Source organism: Podarcis pityusensis, assembly GCF_964106645.2.
Source record: "Podarcis pityusensis genome assembly, chromosome: 16".
Taxonomy (NCBI): Eukaryota; Metazoa; Chordata; class Lepidosauria; order Squamata; family Lacertidae; genus Podarcis; species Podarcis pityusensis.
In genome coordinates, this window is record NC_138041.1 from 14,477,958 (window position 1) to 14,493,506 (window position 15,549).

At 47.1% G+C, this 15,549-nt stretch overlaps 2 protein-coding genes across 2 annotated transcripts; one reads left to right on the forward strand and one right to left on the reverse strand.

Annotated features, from left to right (window-relative positions):
• The first annotated feature begins 424 nt into the window (after positions 1-424).
• LOC308465526 (serum amyloid P-component-like) lies at positions 425-3,197 on the forward strand. The gene is made up of 2 exons (XM_080985499.1): positions 425-611; positions 1,973-3,197. The coding sequence occupies exons 1-2, from the start codon at positions 545-547 to the stop codon at positions 2,590-2,592; spliced, it is 687 nt and encodes a 228-aa protein (XP_080841625.1). The 5' UTR covers positions 425-544; the 3' UTR covers positions 2,593-3,197.
• On the reverse strand, positions 2,754-12,872 carry LOC308465527 (uncharacterized protein). Its single transcript, XM_080985500.1, has 6 exons — positions 12,737-12,872; positions 10,823-10,912; positions 9,118-9,240; positions 7,633-7,764; positions 6,507-6,623; positions 2,754-4,990 (listed from the first exon to the last, which is right to left on the reverse strand). Exons 1-6 carry the CDS (start codon positions 12,812-12,814, stop codon positions 4,877-4,879), a joined length of 654 nt encoding a protein of 217 aa, XP_080841626.1. The 5' UTR covers positions 12,815-12,872; the 3' UTR covers positions 2,754-4,876.
• Between the last annotated feature and the right edge of the window lie 2,677 nt (positions 12,873-15,549).

Sequence of the window (15,549 nt, forward strand, 5' to 3'; positions counted from 1 at the left end):
GGAAATGTGTGTGCGTCTTATGGAACGAATGCAGGCTGCGCAGCTGTCCCAGAAGCCAGAACAGCAAGAGGGATCGCTGCGCAGCAAAAGCAGAGATCCCTCTTGCTGTTCTGGCTTCTGGTATTCAGAATATTTTTTTTTCTTGTTTTCCTCCTCCAAAAACTAGGTGCGTCTTATGGTCTGGTGCCTCTTATAGAGCGAAAAATACGCTAAGTGTGCAAGTGTGGCCATTTCTACTATCTCCAGAAAGGGCCCCACCTGCTACAGGCTCAGTTACTTTTTATCTTATGTGCAGTTTGCTTTATAACCTCTTTTTCTGAAGAATTTTAAAGGAGGAAGCATCAGATGCAACTATTAGGCAATCTTTCCTGGGAAAGGAGTTTCCTAAACATGCTTCCACACCCCTCGCAGCTCGAGGGTATATTTTGTGTGGAGCCTGAAGCTCTCAAACAAGATTCTTCCTCTTCCAGAGCGAGAGACCATCCCAAGTCCATTTCTTGACACCTCTTCTGCCTTGCCTTGGTTCATTCTGCAGACAGCCAACATGAAGATGCTTCTCTTCTTCTTCTTCCTCCTCCTCCTCAATGCCTGTCAGTCTTTTGGCCAGCAAGGTAGGTGACCAGGGAGGTGGGTGTCAAGCTTTGGGGAATTGACCTCCCCCCATGGCAGCAGATAAGAAGATCAAACGAAAGGAACGTCTTACCAGTTAGAATCTTTAATAATCACAGCGAGAGAACAAAGAACACGTCTCCTAGAAATGGCGGTGCTCCCAATTAAGGGTCACCCCCCCCGGTCCCTATTAATCTATGTCATTCCTACGTCTTGTAATCTGAGTTTGTACCCTCTGCCCTTTCTGTTCGGACACTTTCTGGGGGGTGGGGGATGAATGCTGTTCAGAGACTGAATCTGTTAACTCTCTCTCTTCCAGTGTTTCTTCTGCTAGCTGTTCCCTATCCAGTATTTCCCAGCTTCTGCCTTCTGAACTGTGCCCCTCTGCACACCGCTGTTCCAAACCTATACTGTCCTCCTGCTCCTGGGAAGATTCAGGATCAGGGGGAGGGAGTGGCTCCCACTTTCCTTCCTCAGTGCAGCCCTCCTCAGCACAGTCTCTGACAGTGAGGTGGGAAGGAGCAGGGCATGCACCATTTCACTTGGAAAACACACATAAGCCACATAAGCATTGGGTGGAGGGGGGTTTGACCTGAGGAGTGCTGGGGCACTGGCTCAGAACCTTTTTACATGTCATCGCCCCGGTGCATGCCAAGTCCCCTCCCATCTGGGTCTGCAAGAGTAAGGAGGAGGGTCACAGCAGCAACTACCGGAGAAGAAAACCCACTGGCAGCACTGCAGGGCTGTTGTGTTGCAGCTGAGCAACGAAGGAGAAGTGAGAGGCTCTCTTGAGCATCTCCCCTTTGTCGCACCTGCTCAGGTGAAAAGTTTTGAAGAAAGCTATAAAGAATTTATTTATGTATGCGACAACAGTGGCAAGAGTCTTGATTGCACAAGGATGGAAGAATGAGGAAACCCCGACAAAAGAACAGTGGCAAGAAAAATTGATGAACTATGCAGAAGTGGCGAAATTGACATGCAAACTGCGAGACAAAGACAACTGTGACTTTAAGGAAGAATGGGAGCCTTTTATAAATTATCTAAAAAGACAACAAAATGAACTGGACTCCTTGGCAGGTTTTGAATAAACATACACAAATTTACTGAGGGATAATATATTAGATATATAATATAAGGATGTATACAATTTTACAATATGCAGAGGTTAACATAGGTTGAGAAATCAGAGAGAGGAGCTGAGGGAAGGAGGTTTTGCTGGGGAGGTGGGAGGGGAAAAAGAGGGGAATAATGAAGATGATTTGTTTTGATAATTTGTTATGTTGAAATTGTTAATAAAAAACTTTTTTAAATAAGTTTTGAAGAAAGCTGTGACATTCTCTCTTCCTCCTTCCTCTTCCTTCAGGTTCAGGCCTCTCTGGGAAGCAAGTCGTTTTCGCGCAAGCATCGAATAAAGCCCATGTGGTTTTGAAGGCCTCCCCGAAGCAGCCGTTGACTGCCTTCACCGTCTGCCTGAAACATTACACGGACCTGACCCGTGCTTACAGCCTTTTCTCTTATGCCACCCGGAACAGCCACAACGATATCATCATCTACAAGCACAAACCCAACCAATACAGCATCTACGTGGGAGGTGAAGCAGTGACCTTCTTGACCCCAGAAAAACAGTCGCTTGAAAGAGAGACTTTGTGTGCGTCTTGGGATTCTGCCACAGGGCTGGCGAGGTTGTGGGTGAACGGAAAACGTCTACCGCCCAGGAGCCTGAAGAAAGGATACTCCATCAGCGCAGACTCATCGATTGTGCTCGGTCAAGATCAAGACAACATGGGGGGCGGCTTTGACATCAATGACTCCTATGTTGGAGAGCTGCTGGACGTGAGGATGTGGGAGAGGGTGCTGTCCCAGGAGGAAATGAAGCGCGCCCTGCTTGACGACAATATTCCTGGCAACGCTATGTTTGATTGGGAAACAGTCAATTATGAAGCAAAGGGTGGTGTTATTATTGAGCGCGCATGGTCACCTTAAGCACAAGAGCATGTTCTGGAAAGTGGGCGTGCCATTATTATTTAAAATGTCTTGATTGTTCATGTTTGTACGCAACTCGTTCGTGTGCAGTGACTTTGTACGTATCTTCAATCCAATCATTGAAGGCAGCTGCATTTTTATTCTTCCAGTTAGTCAATAACCTGTCTTTTTGCCATAGTAAGGGCACGGAGATTCCACTCATATTGTCCCTTTGTTAGGTTCCATGTATAATCCAAAAGCATATTTCCCTCTGCAAATTTGAGATCATTCTGTACAGGCATTTTGATCGTCCCTACTACCTTCTGCCAAAAACTTATCAATATTGTAGAAAACATATGTTTTAGAGAAGCATTATCCTTGTTACATATCCAGCAGCTACACGGCTTAGCTCGTCCTAAACGTAGACTTGCCATGGACAAATTCAATGATATTTGGAATTCATTTTTATAAATACTGTATTAGGTTAAGGTCTGGTTAACCACAACTTTGTTTGTTTGTTTTCTACATGGGTCCTATCTTTTCTTCTTCTTTTGTGTCTTATCTAACACTGTGCACTTGCAATTATGTACTTTTTAATCTTTCAATAAAGAATATAAAAAGGGAAATGTCTTGGTTGTTCAGTAGATATGGCCTCTGGGCTGATTCCTGCCGTTTCCTCCAAATAAAATATTGCATTATACAAGCCTCTACAAAAATGTGTTCTGTCCATGGCGAGGCAGCACAGAGTTACCAAGAGAGCACTTCTTCCTCATGGTTATATGCTAACAAATCTCGTGAGAGGGACAGGGGAACAAGAAAGTACTTGGTTACGACCTTTGGTTCATCTAGCTCAGTGTTACTCACACTGACTGGCAGCAGCTGTCCAGGGTTTTGGAAAGGGTACCAGGGAATGAACCAGACAGCTCTGCATACAAAGCAGGCACTCCACCACTGAACTATGGCCTGTCTCCAAATATTAGTGTATGAAAGTTACCATCATTTGTCTATCCAGCTCCGTTTCACTTACTGGTTGTTGTTTTTTAAAAAAATCAATACTCTACAACATGCAAAGCAGCATAGAATTATAGAATTGTAGTTGGTAGGTTTCCCCCTTGGGTCGTCTAGTTCATGGGTAGGCAAACTAAGGCCCGGGGGCTGGATCTGGCCCAATCACCTTCTAGATCCAGCCCATGGATGGTCTGGGAATCAGTGTGTTTTTACATGAGTAGAATGTGTCCTTTTATTTAAAATGCGTCTCTGGGTTATTTGTGGGGCACAGGAATTCATTCATTATTTTTTTCCAAAATATAGTCCGGCCCCCCACAAGGTCTGAGGGACAGTGGACTGGCCCCCTGCTGAAAAAGTTTGCTGACCCCTGATCTAGTTCAACCCCCTGCAATACAAGAATCTCAACTAAAGCAGCCATCCCAGACCCTCCAAGTATCCTTATTTTCCAGGGACGTCCGTGATTTAGAGAAGCCGTTTCGGTTTCTGATTTGAACCCGGAATGTCCTGCTTTTCCTTAGGATGTCCCTATCTTCATCGGAGAAATGTTGGAGGCTACGGCATCCACAGACCCACCCACACCCCAGACCCTTTGAACAGTAAGGTCTAGGATAGAGAGCTCACCCTGTCCCAGCCCAAAGTCCTCCAGGTTCAGCCCTCTCCCCAACACTGGGACTCATCAGCTCTCAGACAGTTCAGGCAGGTGGCATGAACCATGAGTTTCAGAGATGTTCTGCCGCTTCCAAATACTGTATGACTGTGGCAGCACGGCACTGATTTATTGATCAGATGGAGAGCTGCTGCCCCCTGCTGGTGGGTTTATAGGACTTCAACGTGACAACCTGGGTTGGTTCTCGTAACAGCATGGTTTTGCAGGGATGGAAGGTTCCCCACAAATGTAGTATAAACAAGGAAATAAAGAAAATGTAGTAAGTTTTTAATAACCGAAACAGATGGAACAGAGATGCGGAGGGAGAGGAGGGGATCGTTCCAGGAAGAGGGAAAGAAAGGAAAGAAGGAGGGAAGAAGGAAAGAAACAGAAAGAGAGAGAGAGAGAAATCCTTCCACACTTGCAGCCAGACCTGGAATAGTGCAAAGCCAAGTAATCTGACTGAAAGGCCAGCAAAAATCCAGACTGGAAGGCAAAGTTTCTTACAAACTCTTGCAGTGGATCCAGACTTGAAACCTGACCAGGCAGCAGTAGGAAGAAAACACAAGTAAATGCTATTAAAAGCTTGCTGGGCCAAAAAGCTCCTGGAGCTGGACAGTTCACCGCCCCAGGCTGGGGGTGGGGCAGCAGCTACTGCGGCTTCAGAGCATAGAAGACCCCCCAGCGCTGGTCCCCATCCGCACAGCGCTGCAGCTTCTCCCTCCATCCAGAGGCCAAGGACTCAAACTCGCTCTCTGAGAATTCCTAGGCAGAGAAGAAAGAGAAGAGTCACTCACAATCCCTGGTGGGGTGAAATTTATTGTTTTGTTCTCTGTCTAGGGAGGGGACAGATCTGTCAATTGAGGTTTCTTCCAGTTTCTCGTTTTTCCAAGCATAAGTTCAGTTGTTTCCACCTGCACATCAGTTTGGGGACTTATTTTTAAAGTCCTTGTGAAAATCCATCAGCATTTCAGTACAAATTTCTCCCAACATACACATTTTCTTCAGTATTTCTGCCTAATGCATGCATTTTTGCAAAGCATCTTTCCCCATATATTTATATTTCCCCTCAAAATGCATTTTTTATGCTTACTTTCACCAAGGTGTGCTTTTTTTATGCACACCTTACCTTCATTTTTGCATTTTTGTACATGTTGCTTGGTTAGAAACTGCTTTGCAAAATCCAGAAAAGTGCAAATTTCCAAGAATAGCTCTGTTTCAGTTCACATATTGTTCCAGTTAGTGCAAATTAGGTAGGTTCGTCTTTAAATTCAAACTGAATCATGTTGTCCCCCCCCCCCATCACCGTATGGTTTGTTTTTATTTACACTGCTCAGAAATGCTATGATTATGCACAATATAAATGCTGTAAATAAACAGAGAACAAGAAGGAATTGTAAATGTCCTCATGGTGCAGTAGAAATATTTATACTGCCTGCTCTCCGCTCCCTTGGAAGTTTTGCCTAATGTTTGTCTGAAATCTGCTTGCCTGGAGCTCCCACATGCTGGGAGGGGAAAGGATTATTACAATTAATTACACCTATTTGTTGCTCATAAAAGGTCTCGAAGCAACTTACAACTGTAAAAAAAAAAGAGAGAGACAAGTTATAAAGCTTAAAACATCATATTCTAAAAGTGCTTCTCCTGCATTTTGATAAAAAGGACAAATCCTGCCTCGCCTCCGCCAAAGATGACCACCACAGCATTATTTACTTTGAGTGGCCATAATGCCACATGATAAAAAGGACAGATTGTACCCCAGCCTAGGTCACTGGTTCTACTTCGGCCCTTTTCAACTGCTTGCCCAGTCCTCCGAAATGCCCTTGCTCTCTCCCAATATTTGTTTTCATGGCGTCATCATTGGTCAGGGCCAGCCCACCCATGAGGCAGACTGAAGCAGCTGGCTCGGGCGGCGGAATCCCAGGGCAGTTCTCTGCTCCTGCCACCAGAGAAGTGAGAAGCGGCAGAGGCAGCTTCCGACGACATCTTACCACTGCTTCTGCTCGCTTTTTCCCTGTCACCGGAGAAGTGACTCTGGCTTCCAGGTTTCGGCAAGATCTCCCCGGAAGCTGGAAGCCAAAGCCGTGTGACCCTGGTAAGCGAGGCTTTGGCAGAGGGGTGATGAAACAGGACAGGCTGCTCCTGCCTGTGGTCCAAGTCTGTCAGTTTTCAACAGGTAGGTGTGTGTGTGTGTGTGTGTGTGTGTGTGTGTGTGTGCAGCCACACAGGGAGAGAGACAAGCTCAGCTCTAGGCTGCTTCATCTCCAATCTGCCGACCCACCTGGACAAATTGCTGCCGACTTCTTTCCAGCTCTTGCAGCTCTTGAGTCAAGGCTGACAGCATCCGCTCTGTATAGTCCAACGCCTGGACCTGCCTGAATCCAGCCTCCTGCAGCACCTGGAAGGTGTTGGCAATGAGGATGAGAGGTGAGGGACCTTTCTGAATTCAGCTCTGCCAGAATCAATGGCTCCCACCCCTACCACACCCAGCCTTTCGGGAGCCTGTTTATACGATCACATTCCCTACAGCAGTGGTTTTCAACCAGTGTGCTCTGGCACCCTAGGGCATAGATGTCAACATTTCCCTTTTTTAAAGGGAAATTCCCTTATTCTGAATAGGACTCCTCACAAGAGAAGGGAAAAGTTGACAGCTATGCCCTAGAGCGCCTTGAATGGTGCTCAGGGGTGCCTTGGGCAACACTGGCCTCTGTCCCTCCTTCTTTCCCTCCCTCCCTCTGATGCCCTCTCACGTCTCTGCCTCCCAAAGGCTTGCACAGCTGTTTGTTGCAGCAGCCCTGGCTACAAGCCCCCCAGGCGAATGGTGCCTCTGGGGCTGGCCAAGGGGTGCTGGTTGCCAGGAGCTGAGGTGGCCTCGGAGTAAGCAAGCAAGCAGGTGAGGGAGCCCAGCCAGCCAGCCCTCCAGCCCTTGCTGTTGGGAATGGACAGACAAGCCCCAGGCCCTGGTGGGGCAGTGTGAGGAGACACCTCTCTTTGGGGTGGGGAGCAGCTCAGAGACCAGGAGTGGCAGCAGCGGCTGGCCAAAGGACTCCCAAGGAGAGGGGAGAGGAAAAGAGGCTGAGGGAACCCTAAACACAAGGGAGGGTGTTCGAAAAAGGGTGAGAGGCTGTGGGCTCTGCAGGCAAGGGGTGACATAACTGGGCTCCTGAGCCCCACAGGGGTGCCACAGAAAGAATGCAGTGGGTCAAGGGAGCCTTGGACTCAAAAAGGTTGAAAACCCCTGCCCTAGACTGAAAGCAGCACGTTAAGGATGATCATGAACGATTCTGGATTGAGAAAAGCTATGTTTTGGGGCTATAAATAGGGTACGCAGCCTTAATCTAAATAAAACACATGCTATGGCCTTCTTACTTGCCTGCCTTCTTTCACAAACACACACACACCCATACCTGGCCATATTCCCAGGGTGTGAGAAGGCTGTAGCCCCTCCGTCTGACGTACTCCGTGAAAGCTTTTGACCAGGGGCGAGGCCCACAGCAATAATCAGAGATGAGAAGCTGCCCGCCTGGCTTCAGCCATGACTAGAGAGGAGACAGAGAGATGGCTGGGTAAGATCTGAGGGCAGAGGGCGCTGGTGGGACAGAATCCAGAATACCATTATTATAATTACAGTGGACGCTCGGGTTGCAAGCATGATCCATGCGGGATGCACGTTCGCAACCCACAGCGTTCGCAACCTGCGCCTGCGCGTCTGCGGGTTGCGATTTGGCGCTTCTGCGCAGGCGCGACTGCCGAAACCCGGAAGTAACCCGTTCTGGTACTTCTGAGTTTCGGTGGTCCGCAACCCGTAAAGACGCAACCTGAAGCGGCTGTAACCCGAGGTATGACTGCATACTATTATTAATTGATTATTATAATTATATTATTATTAATTATTATTCTTCTTATTCTTCACTCTTTATCCATAGATCTCAGGGAGGTTCACAGCATGGTGTTATAGATTTGCAGGGAAGGGGGGACTCTTTAAACCCTAGAAGTTGCTAAATGGTAGGATTTTGATTGCTTGGAGTACTGAAAGGAAGACTGGAGGCCAGTGGAAAAATATAGACTAAGTTTTCTTTCCAAGCTAAGGTCTCACCTGGGAGAGAGGCATTAGAACGGCAAAAGGTGTTGATGATGCATTTGAGGTGTGCCTGGAAAGCACAAGTCAGAGTGGTTTCCCCCTTGCCCTGTTCCTTGCCTGGGGAAAACCCGCTCTTTAGTGCTAAATTGGAACAAACGTCGATCCGGGGGAAATATAGATTGCTGTTTGCTTCAACTGAACACCAAAGAGCAGTTTTTCCTGGGGGAAGCAGCTGGACAAGCGGAAGTGTGAATAAGCCCTTTGTTATGTTTACACCAAAGGTTGCTTCCTGTTTGTGTGTGTTTCCTCACAGAACTCAGCAGGAAGGAAGATAGGGGCAAAACCAGAATGTAAGTGGCTCTATCGCCACCTAATGTCAGCCTCCCTTCCTTCTGCCCTACCTGGGGTTGCCATATTTCAAAAAGCAAAATTCCTAACACCTGCAAAGTTGGTGAGCTTTTTTTTTTTTTTTTAAGGAAGAACCCAAAATTATTGAGCTTTGGGAACTGTTTCTGCTGCTTTTTCCATCGCGTTGCCATACATGCGGGTTTCCCCCCTCACACCCGAAAACCAGGTCAGGGTTTCTCCTGACGCATGGCAAGCCTAGCCCTCCCAAACCCATTGGGCACGAACTGCTTGTTAAGGGCATTGATAAAATAAAGTACTGCTGTTTCCCATGTACTCTGAGCGCTGCTTCATTTTAGGGCACTGGGGGAAAACACAGTTTTTGGATTCCGCCAGAGGGCTGCCCCCAATGATGCGAGGCTGAATTGCTTGTATTTTTCTGCACGTTAAGAGGCAGGAGACTCACCAAGAACTTTGCAAAGAGAGCACTCTTGCCTGGCACATGCAGGACAGTGTCCCGGCTGTAGATGACATCAAAGGTGCTCTCTGGGAACGTCCTTCGCGTGGCATTGCCAATTTCAAACTGCACCTAGAAGCAGAGCCGGCACAAGAACGTTTCAGAGTGAAATCCAATCAGCAGCCTCTCCTACTAAGTAGCATTGCAGCTGATCCACCTAGGACAGGCATGTCCAAAGTCTGGCCCAGTGGCCTAATCCGGCCCCTGTGGCAGTTAATTTCCTGGGGTAAAATCGTAAAAGAAGGTCAACAACTTCAATCCTAAAAAAAGCTCAGCAACTCTGGTCAGCTCTCACGCATGTTCACTTCATCAAATCTGGCCCTCTTTGAAAAAAGTTTGGACACTCCTGACCTAGGAAGTGTTTTCACCCAAGCTCCCATGAAATGAACAGGAGATCTGCCCTTTTAGATGGCTGACTTAGAGAGCTACACAACATACATTTTTAGCTCTCCCCCTCCCCTGAATCCTGGGAATTGCTGTTTAGCCCTCACAGAGCTACAATTCCCAGCGCCCTTAACCAACTACAGTTCACAGAATATTATTTTTGGGGGGAGGGGGATGGAGTGATGTACTTTTAAATGTATGGTGTGTACACAGCCTTCACTTGCTTAGCTGCTTCCAGATGACCTGTTTATCCTGATATCTTTGCAGGGAGATTCAACAATATTGGCTATTGAATGAGCATTCATTTCTGTTCTGCTTTCGGGGAGGTTAAGTGATGTTTCTTCGAAACTAGAATTATCCCACACTTTCCAGTGCTTTTTCCTGTAACTTTCCTTAATGCAAAAAGTCCAGTTTGGGGGAGGGGAAGCAGTTAGGGATGAAGGAATCTGTTAATTTCAGTTTGTCTCAATTTCTCATTCTTCCAATTTATATTCAGTTCTCCGAATTTCCATAGCAATTTGTGATTTTTTAAAAACAATTTAAAGTCTTGATGAATTCCATATCAATTTATGGATATATATATATATATATATATATGAATTACGTAGCAATTTGAGATTTTTTAAAAACATTAAAAAATCTTGATGAAAATTCATCAGTATTTTAGTGCATATTTCTTCCTAATACACACATTTTTGCATTCAGTTTTGTACATATTTTTGCACGTAATTAATATAAAATATATTTGTTGCTTGCATGAATATGCGCATTCTATGCACATTTGCTACTGATGCGTGCATGCTTGTACACAGTTCTTGGTTGGAGAACTGCAACTCAAAACTCAGAGAAGTGAGCATTTGTGAAGGACAGCTGTATTCTGGTTTGAGTATCGATTCGAGAAGTGCAAGTTGGGTAGTTTCTTGTTTAAATGCAAACAAAAACGAATCTCTCCCCATCTCTTTGTTGCCCCAAAGCACCAAATCAGCTTTAACTGCTTAACATGAATTTGCTGACATGAGATTGAGCCAGTTTGCTACAGTCTAGATGCCCCTTTAATTAATTCGGAAGGGCTGTAGCTCAGTGATGGAACATCAGCAATGCGTGCAGAAGGTCCCAGGTTCAATCCTAGCATCTCCAGGTAGGGCTGGGAATGTCTACCCTACCTGAAACCCCAGAGAGCCCCCTATCAGTCAGGTGGACCTGAAATAGGTATAACTAGTATAATAGGGCATCTTCCTTTGGTTCCCCCTCCCTTTCCCCTCATCATTACCAAGGATCCAGTCTCCTTTTGCGCTCGTTCCAAAGCCAACTCCACCATGTTGTGGGAAAGATCCATGCCCAGGACTTCCACGCCAAACTCCTTGGGAGGAAAGGAAAGAGTCAGGCCACCTCAAGGCTAGATGATAGCTCAAAGATGGGACCATAATCATAGGCTGTCCGTGAACTCATTTTCTTTTAGGTTTACTTAAAATGTGGTGGTCTGGAGATTTAATGCTTTGAGTTTTATAATGTACATTCTGGGAATGGGAGATCGTTTAATCCTGTTTTGTATGGTTTCCTTCCTTCCTTCCTTCCTTCCTTCCTTCCTTCCTTCCTTCCTTCCTTCCTTCCTTTCTGCTCTCCTCTTTTGCTATATCCTTGCTGTCATATTTTTATGTTGTCACTGCTGAAAATACCATTAAAAAATTCCCTCCCCGTAAAAAAAATATGGGGCCATCATGGAAGTAAACAGGAGCTTCCAGCACTCAGTGGCATAGCGTGAGTTGCCAGTGCCCAGGGCTGCCCAGAGGAGGTGGTGGGAGAGAGGGAAACAGATGGAGAATGCATGCACATTCAGCTGTCTAACAGTATCCGCGCCACCCAGGAGATCACAGCCACAGAGATAAGAAGAGTCGTTCCATTGTCTGGAGAGGTCACTCCCTAGTTCTCACTGCGAGAAGTGAGGTTACAGGGAACCAGGCAGAAGGCCTTCTTGGTAGTGGCGCCCGCCCTGTGGAACGCCCTCCCATCAGATGTCAAGGAAATAAACAACTATCTGACTTTTAGAAGACATCTGAAGGCAGCCCTGTTTAGAGAAGTTTTTAATGTTTGAAGTTTTATTCTGTTTTAGTCCTCTGTTGGGAGCCACCCAAAGTGGCTGGAGAAACCCAGCCAGATGGATGGGGTATAAATAATAAAATTATTATTATTATTATTATTATTATTATTATTATTATTAGTTCGCATGGAGAAGCTGTTTTCAACGGAGCCCAGCGATGGAAGCGCTTAGCTGCATTGAGGCAGCACTGGGTGTTGAAATTTTGCACCCCTAACAATTTTGTGCCCGGGCCAACCACCCCACGCTACGTCACTGCCAGCACTAGAGTCTTAAGTCAGCCCTACCCATTGCAGTAATCTGATGTCTAGGTTAGATGACTGCAAGGTGTTAGACGTGGGGCTGCCTCTGAAGACGGTTCAGCTGGTGCAGAATTCAGTGGCCAGGTTGCTCACAGGGGCAAGGCGGTTTGAGCATATTACACCGATCTCGGCCCAAGCTACCAGTCAGTTTCCAGGCCCAAGTCAAAGTGCTGGTTTTGACCTATAAAACCTTAAATAGACTTCATGGAAGATACAACTATCAGTATCTACTAGCTGGGATGGCTGTGTTCCAGCCTCTGAATACCAGTTGCTGGAAATTGCAGGTGAAGAGAGTTCCAGCGGCACTTCTCCTGTTTGGGGGCTTCCTATAGACATCTGGCGGTCACCGTGAGAACAGGATACTGTACTAAATGGACTTTGGGCCTGATCCAGCAGACAGGCTTTTCTTATGCTCACAGTCAACCCATGTTTTCTGGGATAAGGGACATGGATGGCATGCATGTCAAAAAGGCCATACAGTCTGATAGAAGATGGAATGATGGCTGATGATGCAATACTGTGACGTCACAAGTTGCACTCTTGCATCATTCCTTCTTGTCCGCTGCTCTGTAAACCTGGGGTGGGGAATCTGTGGCTCTCCAGGAGCTGTGGGGAAGCTAACGTCCATCAGCTCCAGCCAGCCCCTTCCCCCCTGTGTTGGATTTTAGTTGTGTAAGCTCCTTGGGAGTAGAGACCCGTCCTCTTGTACTCTGTGGAAGCACCATGCGACGCTGCCAGGGCCAACCGCCGTCACCATTCTTATTCAAAGGTTTATTTGCGCTTGTACCTTAGCCATGTAGAAGTCACTCCCGCCGAGTCCGCAGCCAACATCCAGCACTCGTTGGCCCTGTTTCAAATCCAGCATACATACCAGCTCCTGTAGAGAGATGGGGAAGGGGTAGGCAGATCTCTGGCAGGAGGGCAAGGGCAGTAGCTGAGTGGGAAAGCACTGGCCTTGTGTGCAGCAGGAGCTCCCAGATTCAATCCCAAGTAGGGGTGGGATAGACCCCTGCCTCAAACCCTGGAGAGCCACTGCCAGCCAGTGTAGACAGTGCTGAGCTGCATTGACCAATGGTCTGACTCGGTATAAGACAGATTCCTATATAAGCCAGTCCTTTATTCAAGACCATGTGGACTAGAAACTTACTTTATTTTGAAGGGAATGTTCAGCATATTTTGAAGGGAATGTCTGATGGGCTGAAGTGAAGAAGTGATTGTATTTTGCAGGCGTTCGATAAAGAGTGGGGTTGAAGGCCCTTGGCTGGTCTCCTGCGGGGAAAAGATGCTAATAGGATTGGGAGCTTGATGCTTGGCAACCAACCAGGGCCGGATTTAGGTTTGATGAGGCCCTAAGCTACTAAAGGGACGCAGGTGGCGTTGTGGGTTAAACCACAGAGCCTAGGACTTGCCGATCAGAAGGTCTGCGGTTCGAATCCCCGTGACGGGGTGAGCTCCCATTGCTCGGTCCCTGCTCCTGCCAACCTATCAGTTCGAAAGCACGTCAAGTGCAAGTAGATAAATAGGTACTGCTCCGGTGGGAAGATAAACGGCGTTTCCGTGCGCTGCTCTGGTTTCGCCAGAAGCGGCTTAGTCATGCTGGCCACATGATCCGGAAGCTGTACGCCGGCTTCCTCAGCCAATAAAGCGAGATGAACGCTGCAACCCCAGTCGGTCACAACTGGACCTAATGGTCAGGGGTCAATTTACCTTTACCTTTAAGCTACTAAAGGTAATGGGGCCCTTTATATGTCCAGCTGTTCTTGGTCAACAACAAAGTGTCGCTATTTTTTGTGTTGAATATATGCTATATGGTAATTTATAGGACCTAATAGGTATCTAAAGCCATTTGCACAATGAGCAAACCATCATCATCATCATCATCATAATTTAGTTATATCCCGCCCTTCCCAGCCGAAGCCGGGCTCAGAGGGCCTGTTTTTGCCTCATTTGAGACTGTTTTGAGAGCTAGTGTGGTGTAGTGGTTAAGAGCGGTGAACTCGTAATCTGGTGAACCGGGTTCGCTTCCCTGCTCCTCCACATGCAGCTGCTGGGTGACCTTGGGCTAGTCACACTTCTCTGAAGTCTCTCAGCCTCACTCACCTCACAGAGTGTTTGTTGTGGGGGAGGAAGGGAAAGGAGATTGTTAGCCACTTTGAGACTCCTTCGGGTAGTGATAAAGTGGGATATCAAATCCAAACTCTTCTTCTTCATTGCATTGGCAGCGCATTTTCCAAGGCATCTGGGGTTCCCCCAGGGGTGAGCGCAGGGAAAGGGGCTCTAGGATGTGCAAAGTTGCTGGATTTGACATAGCAGTTTCCAGCTGCTTCCAAGAGGTGGAGAACTTCAGGCCCAGGGGCCAGATGCGGCCCTACAGACCTCTCTGTCTGCTGGGATTCTCCCCAAGGGCCCTGCCCACCACAGGGATGTGGCCCTTGGAATGTGATTTTTGTGTTGCATGCTGTGCCCATGGCCATGATGTTTGATCTGATGGTGACTTTGGGCTGATCTAGTGCAAAAATCATGATTTGACGGTGAGTTTGGGCTGGCCCAATGCGAAAAGCGTGAGGATCCATGAAGATCTGTGCTTCAAAACCACGTTTTTGGGCCACGGTACGGCCAGGAAGCCGTAGATTCGTGATTTTGTGGTGCAGGCTGTGCCGCTGGACATGATGTGTGATTTGACGGTGAGTTTTGGTTGGCCCAATGCAAAAAGCATGAGGATCCATGAGGATCCGTGCTTCAAAACCATGTTTTTGTACCACGGTACAACCAGGAAGCTGTGGATCCGTGATTTTTGTGTTGCATGCTGTGCCCATGGTCATGATGTTTGATCTGATGGTGCCTTTGGGCTGATCTAGTGCAAAAATCATGAGGATCCATGAGGATCCGTGCTTCGAAACCACGTTTTTGTGCCACGGTATGGCCAGGCAGGCGTGGATCTGAGTTTTTTGTGGTGCAGGCTGTGCCCCTGGCTATGATATGTGATTTGACAGTGATTTAGGGGTGGCCCAGTGCAAAAAGCGTGAGGATCCATGAGGATCCGTGCTTCAAAACCACGTTTTTGGGCTACGGTACGGCCAGGAAGCCGTGGATCCATGATTTTTGTGGTGGATGCTGTGCCCATGGCCATGAAATTTGATCTGATGGTGACTTTGGGCTGATCTAGTGCAAAAATCATGAGGATCCATGAGGATCTGTGCTTCGAAACCATGTTTTTGCGCCATTGCGGCCCCCCGAAACAGTGGATGCGTGATTTTTTTGGTTCTGCCTACAGACTAAGATGTGGTCTACAGTATCATGGTGTTTTTATTTTGTTTCAATATAAAAATCATATGAATTCATGAGGATCCGTGCCTCGGATCCATGTGTTTGTGGTGCTGCAGCGCGGTAAAGTGTTGGATCCACGCTTTTTATAGTCCAGTCTGTAATCGTGCCTTCCAGGTGTGATTTGACACTGCATTTGTTGGAGTTATTTTTTAAAAAGTGGAGGATCCATGAGGATCCGTGTAGATCCGCCTTTTACCCAGACCCGTTTTTATGAACAGTTCCCATGCGCATTTTTGTTTGGCAGGAGAATGGCAAAATAGCGAATTTGGGGCA

Coding starts and splice junctions, on each gene's coding strand:
- LOC308465526 (XM_080985499.1), top strand. CDS start 545: ATGAAGATGCTTCTCTTCTTCTTCTTCCTCCTCCTCCTCAATGCCTGT. Junction 612..1,972: donor TCAGTCTTTTGGCCAGCAAG/GTAGGTGACCAG, acceptor CTCTTCCTTCAG/GTTCAGGCCTCTCTGGGAAG.
- LOC308465527 (XM_080985500.1), bottom strand. CDS start 12,814: ATGCTGGATTTGAAACAGGGCCAACGAGTGCTGGATGTTGGCTGCGGA. Junction 9,241..10,822: donor AAAAGGAGACTGGATCCTTG/GTAATGATGAGG, acceptor CTCTGCTTCTAG/GTGCAGTTTGAAATTGGCAA. Junction 6,624..7,632: donor CACCCTGGGAATATGGCCAG/GTATGGGTGTGT, acceptor AACACCTTCCAG/GTGCTGCAGGAGGCTGGATT.